The following is a 13,235-nucleotide window of genomic DNA, read 5'->3' as shown; positions in this document are numbered from 1 at the left end:
ACCAATAATCAGTAAAAAGAGTGTGGAGGGCAGAAGTTTTTTTGTGATAGCTTGAGTTTGTTTGGTTGGTTTTTTTTGGATTTTTTTTTTAAGGAGTCTCAAATTAAGATGGATTTGTTGCAAAGTAGTGAAGTCTGTTGGAGTTCAGCTCTTACATTTGGGTGATGGTGGGTCCCTGCAGCTGTCCTGGAGTCATACAAGGGAGCCCTGAGCCTTCCTGAAAGTCCTGTTAGTGCCGTCAGCAGCAGTGGTGTGCTCAGTGGTTACTCCAGGAGGGCTCACACCCTGTGTATCTGTACCTTGCAGCACTTCCCTGTACTCCAGCAGAAACATGGGAGGTGGGTGTTAGGATTTTGGGAGCTGCATAAACATGGAGGAGTGACTTTGTTTGGAAGATGGGTGACATTGAATCAAACTTCCTGGTGGGGTAGCCCGAAAACCTGAAGTGGCTGTGTGGCCATGTCAGAGGTGGGGAAAACTCCAGCTGTCTCTACCAGGCCGACCTGGGGGCAACGTGGTATCTCTTAAATTCCAGATGGGGCTGTGTTTGTAAGATGCATTAACTTGTATCTCAGGTTGCTGTGCAGCTGGAAGCCCCCTCCAGTACCTTGTCTCCAGGCTGGCAGTGTGGTGTTTGGGAGGTGTCTTCTAGTGACCTCGGCTGTGGGGTGGCTCTGCTTCTTTGTGACTCTTCTCTTGGAGTGAGCTGAGCATTTAGGGGAGAGTTTGGGTGTGCATGTGGCTGAGATCCTGCAGATCTGCTGTGACTCACCAGGAGCTGCAGCAGAGTTTGCTGGAGGAGCAGGGGAGCCTGTGTGGGAGATGTGTGAGCTGCTCCAGCTGCTCTGGCAGAGATCTGCCCTGAGTGCAGTTCTGCAGGAGCCTGGGGAGAGAAAACCACAGCTCCTTGCCAAGGCAGGAGAGAAGGGGATTCTGCTTTTGCAAGTAAATCCCAGTGCAGATTCCTTGTTCTGCACTATGTCCCTGGGTTTTGTGGTTAATTAGAAATCCTCCTGGCTCTTTGCCATGCCTTTTCACTCTGTTATCCAGCCTGTCTCTGGGCTGCTGATTACTGACGCTGGTCCAGGCTCTCTGATCTAGGGGGAAGTGTTATGATAAGGCTGGGAAGGTGTGTGCTCCAACCCAGATAGTCTGGGGTGTTTGCAGACAGTGTGGGAGGCAGGAGGCTGAGGGGATGGATAGTTCCTAAAACAGGGAAACCCAGTGGGCCAGAGCCTCAATAAAGTGCAACTCTGCTGAGAGAGAGAGCCTTAGGGTCCTCAGTTCGGGATGGGTAGCACAGGATCAGGCCACAGGCCTTGACTGTCTGTCCTGGATTCTCAGCCATGGATTTGTCAGGACTCCATTCCTGAATCTAAGTCTGGTACACAGCCAGCTCCCTCGTTGCGTTTGTTTTGGCTTCAGTGTTGTGTGTTGGTGACCCAGTGCTACAGGTTTTCCCTTGCACTTCCCTTGCCTAAATGCTGGTGACAGCAGACCTCTGCTTTTGGCAGTCACTACTGTCTGCAGCTTCTGTCACAGGCTCCAAAAGGCTGTCCATGGCATATCCTGAGCACGTGGATGTGTGCTTTTGCTGTGTTGGCAGCAGAAATGCCTTCTTTTGATGAGCTTAATCTCTCAGGCTTCCACACAAACTAGTGAGCTGTTTAGAGACTGGAAGCAGCCCTCAGGAAGCCCTGAAAATAATGAACGATGTAGGATGCAGGCACATTGTGGGGCTTAGGAAGCAGTGGAGCTAAAGTTCTGAAAACACACATGTCACCCAGAGATGGGACCTGTTGGCTGGATTCCTTCCCCTTCCCTTGATGGCTCCTCTCTCCTCTCCTCCTGAGGTGCTCCCTCTGAAACGGTGCTTGCCACAGGTGGCTCCAGGGCCTCCTCCTGTGTGGAGGATTCAGGGAGAGTCCTTGTGTGGGCAGAGTGTGGGATGTTCTGGAAGTTGGAAGGATTTTTTTCCTGGGAGGCTTTGCAGTTTTGGCTGCTGGGGAAGATTGGTGTGACTCTTTTCTCCATCTTTCTAGTCTCGTATCGCAAAGCGGGGAAGGAAGCTTGTGGATTACGACAGCGCCAGGCACCACTTTGAAGCCCTGCAAACTGCAAAGAAGAAGGATGAAACCAAAATTGCAAAGGTAAAGGAATCAGGAGGATATGCAGCCTTCCTTTCTTTTTGGGAGGTCTGCATTTGCCGACTGAGCTGCTTTTAAGTTCACCTGTACCTCTTCATTGTGTTTTCATAGAATTCATTCATTTTGGAAAGGACCTTTAAGATCATTGAGGTATTGTAAACTGGTGAGGTCTTGCTAGGGATTTCCTTCTCATTTGTTTAGTTTTCCTGGAAGGCAGGATGGCCTCTGTTGGGTTGGCTCAGACCCACCATCATCAGTCTGCATGTCTTGGTGGCCAAATGCTTGGGCATGGTTTCATAATATGCACAGGACCAGTAACCTCTGGCAGAAAAGCCTGTGTGCCCCTCAGGGAAGCAAAATATTGCAGTGCTCCAGAAAAATGTTACTTTGTCTGCTTCTTGGGACTTTCTCCCCATTCTAGAGCAGTGGTAAGAATGTTTCAGTGTTAATTGAAGTTGGTTGTGTTTGTGAAGCCCTCTGGTATCCTAGGGGAGACACCCTTAGGAGTGTGAATTATAAGTACATTGACAGAAATGCACTCTATGCATACTTGATAAATGTATTCTATTGTCTGTTGGTCACAATTACTGGATAATAAATATGGCTGAAAGCAGAAAAATAAGAGCTTTTTCTTGTCAAGTTTCTTTCCTGCCTCTGAATAGCTTGATCCAGGGCTTGCCCAATAGTCAAGTGAATGATTTTATTTTTAATGAGATTTATTTTAATTAAAAATAAAGTTTACATTTTTAATGTAGCAGAAGAAACGTAGTAGTGCTGATTTTGTTTTAGAGTAGGTGCATGGATTGAATACTGTCCCTAAAAAGAGCTATGGATTCCTCTTGTACCCTAAGTGTATTTGAACCCTTGTGCTTCCCTTCACAGGGCACTTCTTGAAACAACAGAATAGTCCAGGGCTGGGGAGACATCTTTTACTCTCTTCAGTGTGGGCCGTGGTAAATTGTGACTGTTCAGGGTAGAGGCAGTACAGGAAAGAAAGACCCTGGATCTGTATGTTTTAACCAGCCTGACAAGAGTTTCATCTTTTGCTTAGGGTTATTTCTGGTAGGGGGGAATATGAGCTATGTAAAAGATGCTGGTGTTTTTCCTGCCTAGAAGAAATTAAGATATGTCCCTATCCTGAGCAAAAGATATGCATTTAGTGGCCACAGTACTTTTATTGTTAAGCTGCAAGTTATCAGTCATGTACAGTGCACTGCATGCACTGTGATTAACTTTGACAGACAAAAGGGGAAAGAGATTGATGGCCCAAATGTCATTGCATCACTTGTGCAGCAAAGCAAGTCTTGATTCTGTATGCAAGGCATGAGGCCCAGCTGGTTGTGCCTTCAGTTCAAAGCAGTAATTCATTGTGTTTGGGGTAGGAGCAGAATTTCCCTGGGGCATGTTATTTTATTGGTGTGTGCCAGTGGGATCTTTGCTGCAGTATAAGATAAAGCCAAATGGTTTTGTAGGAATTTATCTAGTCAGGTTGGTACCTGGTGCTCTGTAGCAGAGGTTGGCTGCCTTTATCACTGCTGCACTCACTGTTGCCCCAAATCTTCAGTTAAGATGATACAACAGGTATGGAAAAAGTTTTAAGAGTGAAATATTGAGAGTTAGGAGTTGGTGCTCTATTCCTGATTTAGCCTGTGAAAGAGTCTCTCAGTACCTGATCAAACTCTCCTTGTGCACTGGAGGGGATCTTTCCACACTCTGGAATTTAGGCCATAAGCTCATGCGCAGGATAATAGGTGACACATTGCACTGTCCTGATCCTGCAAAGATGGGAGCAGCAAGTCCCAGGGAGTTATGTATGTATGGCCTTCCCAAGGGGGCAGTTCTCACTGCCCAGCCTGGGATCTGGCATTTGCACTCACGCAGCTCTGCAGGGCTGTGGGCAGTAGCCAGGGCTCAGTGTGCACTCAGCTGCTGGAGGTAGTTCACCTTTCTGTTTTTGTGCTTGGAGATTCACTCCTGTGACCTTTGATGTAGGGTTGTTCCCAGTGTAAATTACTGTGGAATGTGATGGCAGACCCCTAGGAGAGAGAAATCATGTTTCTGACACAGGATACAAGTGGGAACTGACTTGATTAACGTTTCATGGTATACTAACAGAAACAGCAGTGCCAAAACTTTTTGGCACTACATGGTCTCTTTTATTCTTCCCTAATATATGGATGTTCTTTTCCCACCCAGGACCCCTGCCACTTATTGCTAAACTTACATCCTGCTATTAAAATAAATCACTGTGGACTTTCAGCTGTTGCATGCAAATAATTATGATGGTTAATTAATCCTGACCTCTCTTTAAGGAGCTCCAACTTCACAGCCATGCCTTGGAGTAGGGTTGTCTGTGTGCTAGGTCACTAACGACTGTATCTGTTGCTCTTACAGCTGCCTGGCTGGTCTGCAGTATCCAGCCCACATGGGAACATTAATTACTGCTAAACTTGGCATGCTTCAAAGGATTCATAACTGATCAGTCCTGGGATGTTTGTTTTTTTTTCTCTCGCCTTGGTGATACTGGTTTGGCCCAGCCTCTAAATACACTCTCTGTTGTGATTTTAATTTTTTTATCCTAAAAGATGTATGTTTGTGTCTCTCTTGTTCTCTGTTTATTTGTTTTTCTTTTTTTTCCCACTCAAACATGCTCCCTCCCCCAGCCTGTTTCGCTGCTTGAGAAAGCTGCGCCTCAGTGGTGTCAAGGGAAGCTACAAGCTCACCTCGTTGCACAAACTAATCTGCTCCGAAATCAGGTGACTGCTGATCTACCTGGCTCTAACCCTGCATGTGCTATTTTGGGCTCTAGATTGTACCCTGCAAATAATCTCCAGGCAACGTTCACTCTAGTCCTCTCTGATAAGTGTGTCCTTGATGCTTCTTAGCCACAGTGGGCACGTGGAAGTTGCTGACCAGTGAATGAATCTGTGCCTGCCTGACTGATTTCTAATCACAGGTGTGTTAATACTGGACGGGTTTTTTCTCCCCTGGAGATGAAATGTGGATGAAGAAAGGCTGTGGAATAACTCTGAGGCAGAGGGTGATGTAGTGCACAGTTCCTCCAATTACTGTTTCCATTTTGCTCTAAGAGAAGCAGTCAGTTTTTATTGTTGCTGTTTCAAAAAAGAAAAAAAAGGAAACGCTGAAAAATTGGCCTATGGATTCATGTCATTGAGTAAAGCCACAAAAAAATAACATTGTGATTTCTGTGGGCTGCTGAGTTAGCTTGCAACATTCTCCTGTGATATTCCCAAATGAGCACTGTCCTGGCTGTTGTGGTTTAAAAGCGCCATTTTTAGATACAATTTCGATCTGCACAGGAGAGGAGATGGGTCCAGATCAGGCAATTTGTACCCTGTGTGACATATTTGAACAGGCTGAGATCAAGGTGGTGTCATCTGGCAGAACTTAGGTTGTAGCATCTTGAGAGACATGAGCGTTCCTCAGAGGAACTGCAGGGAATAAAAATTTCCATCCCACTTGGATAGAAGTGTGACTTTCTGATGAAATCTCGATCAGTGTTTCAGTTGGAACACCTTAAGGGATAAGAGGGAATTGTCAGAAGGCAGTCAGTGAGAAGAAAATGCTTTCAATGAGCAAGGCATAATAAATCCTTACCCAGACTGGGAGAGCACCAGTTACCTGGTCACAAGTTCCTGGTGAGCTCATCTGTTCTCATTCAAATGCTCCTGTGTTTTCACGTTCCTTTCCAGGGAATAAATTGCAGTTTAGAGAATGCCTCTCACCTTATGAAGCCCCTGGGTTTTTCACAGTCACTTTATGACTTTGGATCAGGGAAAAGACTCCATTACCACATCAGTAAAGCCTGAGGAAAGAACAGCTGTTAGCAGCCCTGCTTAAGATGCAGAGCAAAGGGAGGAAATATGTATTCATTCTTGATTAAAAGGAGAAGGACACATGGCAGCCTCCTGGGGGCTTTTCCTGTGCCTCTGCTGGCCCAGCTGGGAGCTCCCTGCACAGTTGTGGTTCTTGACTGGTCTGTTTGACTGGTGGTTTTTCTGGAGGACCAGAAAACAGGTATAGGAAGTTCCTCAAGTCACAAATAAATATATAAATCTATCAGCTCTTGGGCACTTTTCCTCTTCTCAGGCTTGGCTGTGGTGACTGCTATAATAGCAGCACACACAGACTGCCCAGAGAGGCAGTACCTACAAGTGCCCCTCATCCATTGCCAGTGGATCTTAGGCTACCAAGAGTCACTGTACTGGGTCACTTTGCCCGACAGCATGTGCAAGGGACTGTGTAATCTTTCCACCCACTGCGGTGCGGGGGTGTTAATCTCCCAGTACATGGCATTAATATACTCAGTGACCACAGATATTTTCAAAACACTCCCTTTTATTCCTCTGCTAAGTAATGCTATTGCTGGTCCTAATTTTTTGTTTCTATTTGTGTAAGTATTTGGATTTTTTTTCTTTGCTTTTTTCTTTATTTGAATTTTACTTTTGGTTGGATACTAACCAAGAAAAACCTCTTAACAAAGAACATTAGTTGTATTCTGAACCTTTAGGTTTTCCAATTTGCCTTCACAAACATTAGTAGGTAGGTAAAAAAAGGCTTCAGTTTCTGCATTTGTGTGATTTCAAGACTGAAGGTGTTAATGACAGCCCTAAATCTCATTAACCTCTTGATAAAACCAGGAGGGCTGATGACGCTGGGTTTATTGAGAAGCTTCAGAATGTTAAGCCTAGAAAAAGTGTCCTTTTACCAGCAGCTGTGTTGCTGTCTCTTCTTGCCTGGTACTTTTACAGCCTCCATGCAAAAATGGGGTCAGTGAGATCTGATTTCTACTGTAAAGCGAAGTCCTTCCCTCCAGTGTGCAAACTTCTGGCTCTTTAGGCCTTTAGCAGATAAAAACAAAAACAACACAGTGGGGATTTTTTGCGAAGTCTGCTGTGGGAGTTGCTGTTGCACACTCCCAGTTAAAAATGTCAGTGACTGTGCTTTTTGAAACAAAGAGGAAAATGGCTTAGAACAGCACATTCTTGCCTTTTGACTAAGCTCTGCTGACATGCTTAATGCAGACTAAAAAGCAACATCCTTGGTGCTGCAGTGATAAGAGAACTCTGTCTGTAGGGAAAGGTGAGCAAGTTGAGTCCTGAGAGGCAGGTCTGGTTGGGGCTGATGGGGCTTGGGCCTGGAGGGAGTCTTCCTGCTCTTTTCCTTATCCCTGCCTCTTGGATATCTGAACTATTTACTGAGCAGTGCCTAATTACCACCGTTCATAGTATAGTCTTTGAAGTGAAATGCTACCAGACTGCCTGAAAGCACCAGACTGGACATAACCAAACACTCAGGAGGGCTGGGATGAGTGGTAGTAGCAGAAATGGTGGAAAAATTGTTCCCTGCCACAACTGAACTGGTTGTGCTTGGCACTCCGAGCTTTGGCTAGGTGGAAGGTCAGGAAGGTATTTGTTGTCCATCTCCTGCTCAAACCTTTCCCCCTTTCAAGCAGGGAGAGGAAAGAAAGATTTTTCTGAGATGCTATTTCAAGGGTGTGAGCATCAAGTCCTTCTGCCTCGGTTTCCCTTCAGGATGGCAAGGATGGCAGCTGAAACAGAAAGTGCACAGATGTGGCAGTGGGCCCTGTCCTGGAACCTGTCTCTGCCTGTCCCCACCTCACTCCCTGGGCTGGCTTTTTCTCTAGGAGGGCTTGTGACCAGGCTGACATCTGGCTTTGGCTCCAGCTGGAAGCAGTCAGGGCTATCAAGTGCCAGCATTCCGGCTTCCAAACAAAATAAATCCCACTGGTGAGAAGATCCCTGGGCAGACTAAGGACTGAAGAATTATTTCAATGCTCTACCTGGGGATGAGAGCACTAGCTGAGCCACAGGCCCTGCTGGATGGATCCCTGATTCCTACAACTGCTTTAGAGTGAACGTTGCCTGTTATTGGCTTTGCCTTTGCTTCGGGATGTCACAATATTCACACATTGCTTTCTAGGTTCTTTGACCTTATAAACAAGTAAATGAGAGAGGGAAAGAATGTTAATGATATTCACCACATCTGAAAAACTAACATCATTCAATGATGCTTCATCTCCTAGCTTTCACATTTCCTGGGTTGATTCTGGTTCCTGTATAGTTTGGAAGTTGGAATAAGATAAAGCCAGAGGGTGGACTTGTTGGTTTTTTTTATTATTTTTTACTCCCTTTAAAATGGTTGCATTAGAAAAATTCATTCATAAAGGTGTTTTAAGGTAGAATGAGTATTTGTGATCATTGTCTCTCATTCAGCATAAACTGTGTCTCTGTTTAGACTTTTTGTTTGTTGTGTGCAAACCCTCTTGAAATGTTGAGTTTTTCAGTGAGTGTAGCAGCGAAACAGGGGTTTCTGGGTGGAAGCATCATGACCCCTTCTCCCCTTGCCTGTTCCTCACCAGGTCTTAATTTCTGAAAACCTCCCAGATGTGTCTTTTTATGGGGGAATCATTTCCCCTGGTCTTGAGTACAGAGCCTTAGCCTTGCCTCTGGCAGCAATGAGCAACCCATTGACAGGTGAAGCTAGCTGGAAAGTGGGAGCTCCGTGGTTTGCTCTTGAGTCGGGAGAGAAATGGAGAGTGAAGGGATCCTCCCCTATATAATGGAGAGTGATTCCTGTGAGGAACAAGATTCAGAACTGCCAAATATTTTTAAGCCCTTTCTCACATCATTCCTGTTGCTGTATATAAGGGTCGCTAAGGAGCAGTAAGCTGGATTTCTTTAATTAAGCTGACACAAAGAAGATAAAATTTGATTTCAGAGAAGGTGTAGGAATATGACTGCAGGCTGGTAGGGAGATCTAGCTTCTGTAGCTTTTGAGCTCTTTGTAGAGGCCTGTGGTGTTGTGAAATTCCTGCTGTTTTCACATGTATAGGCACATGTGCTGACCTTCCAAATTGCTCATGCAGGGTTTTTTTCCATTCTACATCCCACTGCACAGCAGAATGCTGTGCTGCTGTAGATTACAGGATAGAAACATGTTAATTAGAGAACTTTAAGTCAGGGCACTGAAAAGAGAAAGTGGTGACCTAGGACAGATGAAGGAAAGGGCATGTGCTTGTTGCTGGTATCTGCTGTCAGCAACAGAAACCAGGAGCATCCTTTTTGTTGGTGAAACCTGACAGAATTCTCCATCAGTGTTGGGATTTCTGAGCGTCTAGGTCCAATGACCCAATCAAATTTGAACTCTCATTTAAAGAGATGGAGATCCCTTCTGGAGTTGGGGCTGACAGCCAGCCAGGGATTGCGCTTGTGTGAGACCACTGAGACCAAGATGTGCTGCTGAAGCCCTGCAGCCTGGCCTCCCTCTGGCACAACTCATGCTTTGCATACCCTTCCTTGCTTGTCCAGGCAGCTTTGTGGGAGAGCTGGATCAGCCAAGGATGCAGATCTCCTCTCTTCCTCATAGGAGATGGGGCTTTGGCATGACCTTATCTCAGCAGAGAGTCCCCATGAGGGAGGATTCTTCTCTAATGCCATTTAGGATGGATTTCAGCTCTTTCTGAGATCTGGCAAGGGACAGAGGTTCCTATTACCTTCATGTGTATCCAAGCTGGGGGCTGAACTGCCTGACCAACTTCTCTCAGTTTTTGAAGTCAGGGAAATTTAAAGAACTTAAAACACATTAGTGGTTGTTTGAATTCTTGCTGAGTGTATAAATCCACTGAGAAAAACTGAGGGGAACACATTCAACCTAAAGGGTCACCTATGGTGCAACCCTGGTTCCTGGGAGACTCATTTGGGATGCTGGTTACCTCATGGCAGAATTTTGCCTGGTCTCTCAAAGAAGTCAGAAGAGTCTCAGGTGTTCCAGCCCTGCAGGGTACTTGTCTGTGCTGGAGCTGACAATCTCCCTTCTCTGTTGCTAAGGCTGAAGAAGAGTTGGTAAAGGCTCAGAAGGTGTTTGAAGAGATGAATGTTGATCTGCAGGAGGAACTGCCTTCACTATGGAATAGGTGAGTGCTGGAAATTTTCCCAAGGGCTGGTTGGAAGGAAATGAATAGCCAGCTCTTGGATCACAGTTCTTCTTTGCCTAGACTGGGTGTCTGCTCTTTTTTTTTTTTTTTTCTGGATCATCTCTGTCTGTCCTAGGATTCCCCCCAGCCACAGGTTCACTCTTGTGCTTTACTTCATGATTTTCCTGAAAAACACGATGTTACCACAAAGAGAAACTATTTCTCTGCTTTGTCTGCTTAATCTCTTTGCCCTACCAGCTCTGCTCAACTTTCTTGAAAGACTTGAGAGACCATGGGTTTGCCATACCAGTGGTTGTGGTGATGAAAAGGGAGGTGAAACAAAGACCAGCATTTAACTTGTAGGGCAGCAGAAGCTGATTTATGGGGACGACACTGTGGAAAACTGGTAAACACTTCCTAGCAGTGTCCCAGTTTCTTATTTTTAAATGCAGTGGTTGTGTCCAGGTTGACTGGGCTGCTTTGTGAGGATTGAGAAAGTGGGCAGCAGCAGGGTGGGAAAGCAAAGTGCTGATGTCTGCCTTCACTCCCCTTCCACCAGCCTGAGTCAGGACTCCTTGCTCACAGCAGCCTGCAGGTGTGGCTGGGGAAGGAGCTGGGAGGGACAGAGCCATCTGGGTGGTTCCCTGTGCAGAGCCCTGATGCTGCTGGCCTTGGACAGCCTCTCCTCTCCCTCCTGCTGTTGCTCCTTCGGCTGGGTGCTGGTAGAGCACTCTCTGTTGGCAGCTGGCAGGCTGGTGACAGGCAGCTGCTGGCATTTCAAAGTGCCACAGGTTTTTCACAGGCTCCTGCTTTCCAGCTGATCCTTCTGCTTCCCTGTTGCTCTCTGTGCTATCCTTTCCTTTCTTACTCTTTCTGCCCCTGAAGCAAACAGTTCATGCTTTTTTTGATTCCCTGGTGCTAAGGGACTTCTGGATGAATTAATATCTGTCCCTCTGCTAATTCCCCCAGCTCTCCCAGCACTGTTTGCATCGCAGCCTTTATCCTTTTTTCTTCCCATCTTCCTACTGCTGGTGCTTTTTTTTTTTAACCTTCTTTTGTATTTTTTATTTCTTTTTTTCCTCCCCACCCTATACCTCCCTCGCCCTTTAGCCAGCATAAATTCAGATCCTGTTCTGCTCAGTCTCTTCTTTCCCCTGGACATGTCTGGCCTTTGCTCATTGTTCCATTTCCTTGCCACCCTCTCTTCTCACATGTACCATATCTGACAGAGTTGGGTTTGCATGGGAATGGTGGGTGGATTGAAAGATTTTGAGAGAGCATTGTGTCCATTAAGTTCTCCTGTCTTGTTTTTCATTTGGCAGTCGTGTTGGTTTCTATGTCAACACATTCCAGAGTATAGCTGGCCTAGAAGAGAACTTCCATAAAGAAATGAGCAAGGTAAGGCAACCAACAGCTTATCATACTGACTGTCCCTTCACTGTTAATCAAAGCAAAACAAAACCCAAGATCCAGCAAGCAAACAAAACCCAAACAAACAAAAACAAAGAAAAAACAAATGAACAAAACAAACAAAACCCCCTCAAAATCCCGAGCTAAAAAACAGCTGGAGAAAATGGCCCTATGTTGGAGCATAGTACAAACTCTGAGTATTTTTCTGAGCCACTTGGGACAAAGGCAGTCTGACACAGTAATGTAAAGGGAGGGAGCACAGGGAAGAGACTACAGGGCTATGGGCAGCAGTGGGGAGTTCATGTCACTTGACAGCACTCATTTCCAGATCCACGGAGGAAAGGGAAGCTGCTCTTAGACCTTATCTCTTGCTGCCATTTTTGGTTCATCTGCAATGTGGGTCTGTAACCTATGACCTGGCCATGGTATGTTTTCCTCCTCCTCTGCTGCCTGACAGCCAGTTGCTGTGTACCCTCACTGTACCCAGGTGTGGGGTTAAAACCAGCAGGGAGTCTGCAAGTCGACTGAAGACTGAGACATGCCTCACTCCAGTCCCTCAAAAAGGCTCTCCCCCACAGTACCTCTCTGCTTTGGCTTTTTTCCTGCCCTGTGACCCAAAAGAAGGCATTTAAATACTTAGTGGGGGTCTTGTATGGGCTCCCAGTGTGCCTTGAGCTGGGAATCACAACAGAAAGCAGTGTTGGCAAGCCAGATCCTGGTGCTGTGTGGCAGCACCCACAGGAGACCTCAGGACCAGTCTGTAGGATAGTCCCCCATTGCCACTGTCATTTACAGATATGTTCTTGTTCTTTCAGTTAAGAGCTAGAGAAATCATGAATTCCTTAGGTCTGTATGCTGCTTGAAGATGTAAATGTTGCACTAATCTTGAGGCAGGACTGAGAGCCCAGCTGGAAAACCCTTATATTCCCTTTGCTCCCTAATGTCATCCTGACAACAATACAGCCACTAAGCAACAGGAAACATTATAGTCCTTCAATTCCCAGCAGTCAGGGGCCCTCTGCCTTGGTGTAACACATCAGTTTTGAGCCCTGCTGACATTTTATGGGGTCTTTTCCAGTTAATAGCCTGCTCTTCTCCACTGAGGGATGAACTAAGTGTTAAGAATAGGGAGGATTGTTAGAATTACTAGTTTGTTGCTGATAACTTATATTCAACAAAACATGGGAAAGATGCTTGTTAGACAGGAATTCTCTTCTTGGATGATTTTTCTTGTCAGGATTTTTTCTTTCTTGAGGAATTTTGTATGAGAGCGGGGCTTTTGCTTTGTTCCATAAGAACCATCTGTTTCTTATTACTGCTACAGCATCCAATTAATTGCTGGTGTTGCCTGCAGAATGCTTCCAACCTTGATTTCATGGGATCCCTTCTCCTGCCAGTGATAAATCCAGCATCTTGTCTCGTTCATGGATTGGCTGTTTCAGAGTAGGAGTGTCTGGAGTGGCTGTTGCAGCCTTCAGTGCAAGGGAGAGTTTAACCCCTAATACTGCATTTCTGCAAAGACATCTAGGTTCTGCCCAAGTGTAGATGGGCCAGGCAGCTGGTGAAGTTAAGGGCTGTTCACCTGAAGGCCAGCTGCCTTTGGCTCCACAGTGGAAATGGCCATGTCCCAAGCTTTGGTGAGCAGGCCTGAGAAACAGTTTTTGGCTACAAATCCTGAGTGAAGCTCCAGCTGTAGCACACAGATCTCAGGTAAACAATCA

At 45.9% G+C, this 13,235-nt stretch overlaps 1 protein-coding gene across 28 annotated transcripts in view; it reads left to right on the top strand.

The window, feature by feature from the left end:
* The window catches only part of BIN1 (bridging integrator 1), an 89,544-nt gene that overhangs the window by 45,016 nt on the left and 31,293 nt on the right, over window positions 1-13,235 (top strand). For 17 of the 28 annotated variants that reach the window (XM_038141862.1, XM_038141873.1, XM_038141860.1 and 14 more), the window contains exons 6-9: window positions 2,043-2,150; window positions 4,811-4,903; window positions 10,019-10,104; window positions 11,427-11,502. In XM_038141862.1, the coding sequence (XP_037997790.1) occupies window positions 2,043-2,150; window positions 4,811-4,903; window positions 10,019-10,104; window positions 11,427-11,502 (363 nt within the window). The remainder of the gene's footprint in view (window positions 1-2,042; window positions 2,151-4,810; window positions 4,904-10,018; window positions 10,105-11,426; window positions 11,503-13,235) is intronic. The other 11 variants (XM_038141866.1, XM_038141872.1, XM_038141867.1 and 8 more) reach the window with 1 other exon arrangement.

The sequence above is a fragment of the Motacilla alba genome, chromosome 7 (assembly GCF_015832195.1).
Source record: "Motacilla alba alba isolate MOTALB_02 chromosome 7, Motacilla_alba_V1.0_pri, whole genome shotgun sequence".
In the NCBI taxonomy this organism is placed as follows: Eukaryota; Metazoa; Chordata; class Aves; order Passeriformes; family Motacillidae; genus Motacilla; species Motacilla alba.
Note: the sequence above shows the minus strand (reverse complement) of the source record. Positions and strands in the feature narration are given on the sequence as shown.